The sequence below is a fragment of the Anomaloglossus baeobatrachus genome, chromosome 10 (assembly GCF_048569485.1).
Source record: "Anomaloglossus baeobatrachus isolate aAnoBae1 chromosome 10, aAnoBae1.hap1, whole genome shotgun sequence".
NCBI lineage: Eukaryota > Metazoa > Chordata > Amphibia > Anura > Aromobatidae > Anomaloglossus > Anomaloglossus baeobatrachus.
In genome coordinates, this window is record NC_134362.1 from 200,331,682 (window position 1) to 200,341,681 (window position 10,000).

The window sequence follows — 10,000 nt, forward strand, 5'->3', positions numbered from 1 at the left end:
GACAGGGTAGTGAAAAAGAGGAGTCTGGGGGATGGAGGAGACCAGAGAACGGAAGACTGGGTGGTGGGACAGAGGAGTCAGGAGAGGGCAGAGTCAGGAGAGGGCAGAGTCAGGAGAGGGCAGAGTCAGGAGAGGGCAGAGTCAGGAGAGGGCAGAGCCAGGAGAGGGCAGAGCCAGGAGAGGGCAGAGCCAGGAGAGGGCAGAGCCAGGAGAGGGCAGAGCCAGGAGAGGGCAGAGCCAGGAGAGGGCAGAGATGCCCAAGAAAGACAGAGAAAACTAGGGAGGACAGAGAAGTCAGGAGGGGTGGGATGATACTGAGGACAGAGGAGTCCAGGAAGTACACAGGTGGTGTGGAAAGAGACTGTAATGGAGAGAGAAGTTTGGGGAGAAAATGAGAGTCTAGAGGAGGGGTGGGAAGAGATTGGGGAGGACAGAGAAGTCTAGAGGAGGGGTGAGAAGAGAAGTCTAGAGGAGGGGGTCGGAAAAGTCTGGGGAGGATAGAGGAGTCTAGAGGAAGAGTGGGAAGAGATTGGGGAGGACAGAGAAGTCTAGAGGAGGGGTGAGAAGAGAAGTCTAGAGGAGGGGTCGGAAAAGTCTGGGGAGGACAGAGGAGTCTAGAGGAAGAGTGGGAAGAGATTGGGGAGGACAGAGAAGTCTAGAGGAGGGGTGAGAAGAGAAGTCTAGAGGAGGGGGTCGGAAAAGTCTGGAGAGGACAGAAAAATCGGGGAAGGATGAATAGGAACGACAGTGTCTCTCAGAGAACACAGGAGCACTTGCCCAAACTCAAAGTTCCTGTGTAGGGGGGGGCATCAGGTTGTTACAATGTATCAGAATTCTTAAAGGATGTTTCCACTTTCAGGCCCAGATTAGTGAACATAGGGCGCCTCTTCTGCTTTATACACCCGCCATGGTGTCATAGCCGTGGCATGACATCAACGGAGACCACTAACCAGCAGATGCCGGCTCATCTGGTGGCCACGGACTACTGTGAGTTATGTGAGAGATCTATAAGCGGAATGTACCTGACATTGTAACAAGTCCGCAGCAGTATAAACAAGTCAGGAGAATGAAAGAGCCTGCTGGGAGTTGTAGTGTCCCAGCAGCTGGAGAGGGACAGGTTACACCGACATCTTGCAGGAGGAGACGAGGGCCTGGGAGTTGCAGGAATATCCTGACTCTTCCCGTTGCTCGGTGGATTCTTGAGTCTTCGCGATCTTTGAGTTTGAGACCAAGTTGTTTTTTTTGGATGAAAGAGGCGATTCTCCCCTCCGCACTGCAATTCCATCCAATCTCAGATATCCAGCTGCTCGGTGACCGGGGGGGGCCTGGCCCGACATCACAGGGATTCCGGCTTCCCCGATACGTGAGGAGGAAGAGTCTGTCCTTTGTCACGGCACAGTCCAGTCCTCCCTCTGTTATCCGGGCCCAGTGTGACCCGCGCGGCCAGGACCCCGGCTCCCTGCAGAGCGGCATGAAGACGGAGGAGCCGGCCATTATCTGCTGGAAATCAGGTCACCGGTGACAAATCCAAAGAATATATCACCATCACCTCTCCACAAAGACACAGAGGATGGACTGATACATTCAGGTACTCATAGGACTCCAACCTCCAGCAGAGGGGGAACTACAACTCCCAGCATAGTCTGACAACGAGGGAACACCAGGGGTTGTAGTTTCTCCACAGCTGCAAAATGATAGCCGAAATCTGCAGCAAAATTCTCACAGCAAACATAGGGTAAAGACAATTTACTATGAATCCGAAGCAAAAAATGCAGGGAGTAACAGTGTCATAGTGAGGTAGACAGATCTACAACATCCACTATAATACCGCCCCCTATGTACAAGAATATAACTACTATAATACTGCCCCTATGTACAAGAAGATAGCTACTATAATACCGCCCCCTATGTACAAGAATATAACTACTATAATACTGCCCCTATGCACAAGAAGATAGCTACTATAATACCGCCCCCTATGTACAAGAATATAACTACTATAATACTGCCCCTATGCACAAGAATATAACTACTATAATACTGTCCCCTATGTACAAGAATATAACTACTATAATACTGCCCCTATATACAAGAATATAACTACTATAATACTGCCCCTATGTACAAGAATATATCTACTATAATACTGCCCCCTATGTACAAGAATATATCTACTATAATACTGCCCCCTATGTACAAGAATATAACTACTATAATACTGCCCCTATATACAAGAATATAACTACTATAATACTGCCCCTATGTACAAGAATATATCTACTATAATACTGCCCCCTATGTACAAGAATATAACTACTATAATACTGCCCCTATGTACAAGAATATAGCTACTATAATACTGCCCCTATGTACAAGAATATAGCTACTATAATACTGCCCCTATGTACAAGAATATAGCTACTATAATACTGCCCCCTATGTACAAGAATATAGCTACTATAATACTGCCCCCTATGTACAAGAATATAGCTACTATAATACTGCCCCCTATGTACAAGAAGATAGCTACTATAATACTGCCCCCTATGTACAAGAATATAACTACTATAATACTGCCCCCTATGTACAAGAAGATGGCTACTATAATACTGCCCCCTATGTACAAGAATATAACTACTATAATACTGCCCCCTATGTACAAGAATATAACTACTATAATACTGCTCCTATGTACAAGAATATATCTACTATAATACTGCCGACTATGTACAAGAATATAGCTACTATAATACTGCCCCCTATGTACAAGAATATAACTACTATAATACTGCCCCCTATGTACAAGAATATAACTACTATAATACTGCCCCCTATGTACAAGAATAGAACTACTATAATACTGCCCCCTATGTGCAAGAATATATCTACTATAATACTGCCCCTATATACAAGAATATAACTACTATAATCCTGACCCCTATGTACAAGAATATAACTACTATAATCCTGACCCCTATGTACAAGAATATAACTACTATAATACTGCCCCCTATGTACAAGAATATAACTACTATAATACTGCCCCCTATGTACAAGAATATAACTACTATAATACTGCTCCTATGTACAAGAATATAGCTACTATAATACTGCCCCCTATGTACAAGAATATAACTACTATAATACTGCCCCCTATGTACAAGAATAGAACTACTATAATACTGCCCCCTATGTGCAAGAATATATCTACTATAATACTGCCCCCTATGTACAAGAATATAACTACTATAATACTGCCCCTATGTACAAGAATATAACTACTATAATACTGTCCCCTATGTACAAGAATATAACTACTATAATACTGCCCCTATATACAAGAATATAACTACTATAATACTGCCCCTATGTACAAGAATATATCTACTATAATACTGCCCCCTATGTACAAGAATATAACTACTATAATACTGCCCCTATGTACAAGAATATAGCTACTATAATACTGCCCCTATGTACAAGAATATAGCTACTATAATACTGCCCCTATGTACAAGAATATAGCTACTATAATACTGCCCCCTATGTACAAGAATATAGCTACTATAATACTGCCCCCTATGTACAAGAATATAGCTACTATAATACTGCCCCCTATGTACAAGAATATAGCTACTATAATACTGCCCCCTATGTACAAGAATATAACTACTATAATACTGTCCCCTATGTACAATAATATAACTACTATAATACTGCACCCTATGTGCAAGAATATATCTACTATAATACTGCCCCCTATGTGCAAGAATATATCTAATCTACTATAATACTGCCCCCTATGTACAAGAATATATCTACTATAATACTGCTCCTATGTACAAGAATATAACTACTATAATACTGCCCCTATGTACAAGAATATAACTACTATAATACTACTCCTATGTACAAGAATATAACTACTATAATACTGCCCACTAGGTACAAGAATATAACTACTATAATACTGCCCCCTAGGTGCAAGAATATAACTACTATAATACTGCCCCCTATGTACAAGAATATAACTACTATAATACTGCCCCCTAGGTACAAGAATATAACTACTATAATACTGCCCCCTAGGTACAAGAATATAACTACTATAATACTGCTCCTATGTACAAGAATATAACTACTATAATACTGCCCTCTATGTAAAAGAATATAACTACTACAACCCCTGGCAAAAATGATTGCCTCACCGGTCTCTGAGGATGTTCATTCAGTTGATCACAGACGGCACAAAACTAAAGTCATTTCAAATGGCAACTTTCTGGCTTTAAGAAACACTAAAAAAAATGATGAAAACATAATGTGCAGCAAGTAACTGTTACTTTTCAACACCAAACAGGGAAAAAAATTATATTAATCACTCAATTATGAGGTAAAAAATTATGGCATCATGAAAAACAAACAATAGAACCCTCCTATAGTACATCACTAGTATTGTGCTGCACCACCTTTGGCTTTTATAACAGCTTGCAGTCTCTGAGGCATGGACTTAATAAGCGACAAACAGTTCTCTTCATCAATCTGGCTCCATCTGCCTCTGATGGCTGTTGCAGATCAGCTTTGCAGGTTGGATCTTGTCATGGACCATTTTCTTCAACTTCCACCAAAGATTTTCAATTGGATTAAACTGACTATTTGCAGGCCATGATAGTGACCTTACGTGTCTTCTTTCAAGGAATGTTTTCACAGTTTTTGCTCTATGGCAGGATGCATTATCATCTTGATAAATGATTTCATCATCCCCAAACATCCTTTCAATTGATGAAATAAGAAAAGTTTCCAAAATTTCAATGTAAACTTGAGCATTTATTGAAGATGTAGTAATGACAGCCATCTCCCCAGTGCCTTTACCTGACATGCAGCCCCGTATCATCAATGGCTGTGGAAATGTACATGTTCTCTTCAGGCAGTCATCTTTTTATTGTTTAGCTTTTCCCATTTCCTTTAGGTGGCTTCTTACAGTTCGGTCACTGACATTGACTCCAGTTTCCTCCCATTCATTCCTCATTTGTTTTGTTGTGCATTTCCTGTTTTGGAGACATATTGTTTTAAGTTTCCTGTCTTGATGCTTTGATGTCTTCCTTGGTCTACCACTATGTTTGCCTTTAACAACCTTCCCATGTTGTTTGTATTTGGTCTAGATTTTAGACATAGCTGACTGTGAATCATTTTTCCCTGATTGGTCTTGAAAGGTAACAGTTACTGGCTGCACATTATGTTTTTATGATTTTCTTCAGTGTTTCTTATAGCCAGAAAGTTGCCATTTGAAATCATTTTAGTTTTGTGCCGTCTTTGATCGGCTTTTAATAAACAAAATTAAACTGAATGAACATCCTCAGAGCCAGGGGAGGCCATAACTTTTGCCAGGGGTTGTATAATACTGCCCCCATGTGCCACGATCTCAATTGTTCCGCTCTCCACCTTGAAATGGACGATACCATGGGGCAGTAGATGGTCATCGATGTCACTTAAAGTTTGATAGGACATGTTGAATTTCAACATGACTGATCTTTCTTCTACAGCCTCCTCCATTGATTGATGGGCAAGGGACCATGTACAGTCCCTCGGTATTTGCCATGTCAGATGGAGCGAGATGGGCTGCAGCGCTCCTGTGTAACAGTCAGCCATGTAAGGGCACTTTGGCTTCGGCTCCCCAGAAGTGAATGGACAATGCTCGCGTGCGCGAAGCACTGAAATAACCACTTTGCAGAGCGACATAACACCGGGCCGTTTGGTTGTAAGTCAGAATTTAATGGTGGCTCTGTACAGAATTTACAGCCGGCAGCCCCCTGCGGATTTTGCCTTTACATTACATACCGGATGGAGGGGGATATTACAATCACTGTGCACAGTAGAAAGGACGTAGATCTTCACATCAAGCTCGGTGGTTTATTAAAAAGTCAAATTCTGATCTTTTAAAAGCAAAAACGCGCGTCGGGCACACGTAAGCTCGCTGAATAGAAACTCTTGGGGGACGAATGGAAAAGTTCAGCCGACGATCACCATATCTTCTGAGGGGAACTCATAGTAGGGGACCTCGAGGTTGAGGGGCGCAGGACCTTTCCTAATTCTTCCGGAGGCGTCGTAGTGAGAGCCGTGGCAGGGACAGTAGTATCCTCCGAAGTCTCCGGCGTTGGCAATGGGCACGCAGCCGAGATGGGTGCAGACTCCGATCAGGATGGCCCACTCAGGCTTCTTCACGCGGTCCAGGTCGTGCTGGGGGTCTCGCAGCTCGCTCAACTCAACCTGAGCCTCCTGCTCGATCTCCTTGGGGGTCCTGTGCCGGATAAACAGGGGTTTGCCTCTCCACTTGAAGCACATGTTCTTGCCTTCGGGGATGTCGGAGAGCTTGACCTCGATTTTGGACATGGCCAGCACGTCGGCGGAGGCGCTCATGCTGGAGACGAACTGGGAGACGACGTTCTTGGCCACGTAGGCGGTGGCGACGGTGGTGACACCGGTGACCAGGTAGGAGAAGCCCTTCCTGGCATTGTCGCTGGGGCGTGAGGACTTCCTGCTGTCGGACACTTCCTGGCGGCGGTAATCTGAGAATTCGGGTACGGTCACGTCACTGTGCAAGAAGCGGATGGTGGAGCCTGCGGGAAAGACAACAGAAGAGGAGGAAAACGTTCAGTGATTGTCAGTGCAGTTGGGTAACAAACTGCACCCTTCAATTTTCGGTTGCATGTCGCACGTGACTAAACTCCATAGACTACAATAACAGTCTTCAGCGACATGAGTGAGACCCAAATTGTCTACGAGCCGCCATGTGGCCCCGATCCTCTACGGAGCAGAAGGCGGCCATGGACGCATGGTTTGTGAGGGACTCAAAAGGTGGAACTTGGACCTCTCTTGAAAATGGGGACCCCATTGTATCCCATTCCAGGTGTCTTCCGTCCACCTCTGATAAGACAACCCCTTTAAAAAGAGGGACTTTGGGACACGATTATAATGGAGTCGGTGAGACTTGATTAACACGATCCACATCAGTAATCCACAGAAACGAGAGCAGCGCCCCTCGCCTGACATCATCCGCGGCTCTTCTATGGATTAGCCGGCCTGGTGTGACGTCACATGCCAATCATGCCAGGCCGACCAATCAAGAGAAGAGCCGCGGATGATGTCAGAAGCGGGGCGCTGCCTATTCTCTGATCCAGCGGACGCAGAGGGTGGACTTGGATGTTTCGGATCCGTTCACACTAGCTCTACTGCACACCTAATGTGAGGGGGGGAAGGGGGGGGGGGGGGTGGAGTTATTGAATATTAGGCCAAGGAAATACCTTACACATGTTCATCAGGAACAACTCCGGTTAATGCAATGGGAATCAGCCCAAATTTGACTCTAAACCCCCTACATTTCCTATTTGCAGGTTTGTTCCTCCGTCCACCCCGTTTTCTGCTTCCTCGTCTGGTTCGCGGTGCAGACATTCCCCGATGCAGGTGAAGACGCCTGTGCACACTCCCGAGATGGCAGGTGGGGAGCCTGCGAGCGGGAAACACTGTCACCTGCAGACAGCGTCAACTCAGGAAACGCCCATCATGTCAACCAGGAGGAAGGGAGACTAGAGAAAAAAAAAAAAAAGAAAGGTGGGGGCAGAGCGGAGGGGCCGAGGAACCGGTATACAGCGGATGATACAGTAAGTGGCAAATGAGCAAAAAAACATTGTAGCGGCCAAGTCCAGGGCGGAGATCAGACTCCTCGGAGAAACGGGCACCAAACCACTTGTTACATGATGGATGGGCGCACTGAGGACTAAACGCACCGGCCGGACCCTCAGTGATGTAGAGGCAATAATTGAGTTCATTAACCCCCTAACGACCCATGCCTCCCTGCTTTTGTTGCGGGCTCGGCATGCAGATGAAGGCTGAATCACTCAGCCTTCATCTGCCTCCAACAGCCATGGATGGACCAGGCAAATGCCGCTCTCAATCTCTGACCGTGGGAATTAACAGGTGCCGGCGAGGAGGGGCGCACAGTTCTAACCCCTCATCGGCATCCTCACGACACTATCTCTGTATTCCGATGTGCTGTCATAACTGCTGGGGGTCTACAGAAGACCCCTGTTAAAACCAGCCTGTGCCCGATGTTCATAGGAGACTGGGATTTCTTCTATAGACAGCAATGCTTTATATGATCACAGAAGGGGATTGGCCGTGTCTGCATCCCTCGTGCTGCATATACACAGGTATTCTACCCAAAATGACTGGAATGGGAACACCTGCCCTTTAAGGGATTAAAGGTAACCAGTCAGCAGTGGCTCGGCTGTGTAGGCGCTCGGCCCCTGATAAAAATGACACCTTTCCTGTAGAGATCAGATGTGCCAATCAGCAGATATTAGGTTTGGAAGTGCACTGGGGAGGAAGGCCTGCAGGTGCTCTGACACGCCCCCAGTGCACTTGCAGCCTGATTTGCATATTTCTTCTACCCCTGCTTTCTCCTGACTGGCACATCAGATTTGTACAGAAAAGGTGTCATTTTTATCAGTGGACGAGCGTCTACGCAGCCGAATAACTACTGATAAATGTGAGAACCTGCCCTGGTCATGCCTTGTAGACACTTGCCCCCCTCTGATAACAGCCAGATGCTTGACCAATCCAAATCACGCACCTGTCAGAAGGAAAGAGTAAACTAGTTTACCCATTACAAAAAAATGAAAATTGACATCACTTAAAGGGGTTGTCCACTTATAATATAAATGTATATAGTGATGATATGACTACTGCCCCTTTAATTGCCCCCTGGGGAGAGTTATACAGACCAGAAACTTCACCAGTAAGAGGTAATATTGTCTCAAGCGCGGATAGGGGATAGAAAAAGTATAAAACTACAACTCCCAGCATCCCCCGCTCTGCAGCAGGTAGAGAACACCACAGAGGCATGCCGGGAGATGTCGTCCTAACACGCAAAGAAGGCCTGGGCCCCATTCTCACCATTAATCCCAGCAGTGGCGGACAGGGCTCCGGTGGCGGCTTGTCCGCTCAGAGTCTCCCGGCTGAGGAACGGCCTCTTCACATCCAGCAGGACCTTATCGCTGTGCAGTATGGCTCCGGAGGCCAGCGGCTTCAGCTGCCCGGCCACGACGTACGAGGTGGCGGACAGGTACGGGGAGAAGGCGCCGGAGCGAGCGCTCAGGGACAACATGGCTGCTGAGGGTCAGAGCTGCGGGGACGGCGCCGGTCACAGCGACCTTACTCAGGAAAAGGAAGTGACGTATGGGGGAGCGGGGTGACGTCAGGAGCACGCTCAGTATGGCGTCTGAAGCCGCGTCCACAGTCTGCCAGTGAAGGGGCGTGGTTTGTAGAGAAAAAAGAAAGTCAGACTCCTTCAAAACAATTTATCTTCTTTGTTAATCTCCTTTATTTTCTGAGTGCTTATTATAAATATACAAAAAATGGCGAATTTATAATGAAAAAACAGTGTAGTGAAGCAGTTGCTCATGGCAACCGGTGTGACCCCTCCTGTGATTGGCCAGAAGCTTTCTGCATAAGAAAAAGCTGAAAAATGTGTCAAATATATGTAATACAGTATATGTAACGTGCCATCACAATAATAGATAAAAATCCATCAGATGAATGTAAAGAACATCATGGATCCATATATATATACATACAGTGCCTTGCGAAAGTATTGGGCCCCCTTGAATTTTTCAACCTTTTCCCACATTTCAGGCTTCAAACATAAAGATAAAAATGTTAATGTTCTGGTGAAGAATCAACAACAAGTGGACACAATTGTGAAGTTGAACAAAATGTATTGCCTATTTTAAACTTTTGTAAAAAAAAAAACTGAAAATTGTGGCGTGCAATATTATTCATCCCCTTTACTTTCAGTGCAGTATACTCACTCCAGAAGTTGATTGAGGATCTCTGGATGATGCAATGTTGTCCTAAATGACTGATGATGATAAATATAATCCCCTGTGTGTAATCAAGTCTCCATATAAATGCCCCATGCTCTGTGATAGTCTCAGGGTTCTGTGTA

The 10,000-nt window shown here is 45.3% G+C and overlaps 1 protein-coding gene across 1 annotated transcript; it reads right to left on the minus strand.

Moving 5' to 3' along the window:
- Positions 1–5,748: 5,748 nt before the first annotated feature.
- On the minus strand, positions 5,749–9,237 carry UQCRFS1 (ubiquinol-cytochrome c reductase, Rieske iron-sulfur polypeptide 1). The gene is made up of 2 exons (XM_075326147.1): positions 8,950–9,237; positions 5,749–6,614 (listed from the first exon to the last, which is right to left on the minus strand). Exons 1-2 carry the CDS (start codon positions 9,158–9,160, stop codon positions 6,007–6,009), a joined length of 819 nt encoding a protein of 272 aa, XP_075182262.1. The 5' UTR covers positions 9,161–9,237; the 3' UTR covers positions 5,749–6,006.
- Positions 9,238–10,000: the final 763 nt, after the last annotated feature.

Bases quoted from the DNA above. Each gene is read 5' to 3' on its own strand.
- UQCRFS1 (XM_075326147.1), bottom strand. From the start codon at position 9,160: ATGTTGTCCCTGAGCGCTCGCTCCGGCGCCTTCTCCCCGTACCTGTCC. The intron at 6,615-8,949 runs GTGAGAATGGGG...TCTTTCCCGCAG, and splicing joins CGCCACTGCTGGGATTAATG to GCTCCACCATCCGCTTCTTG.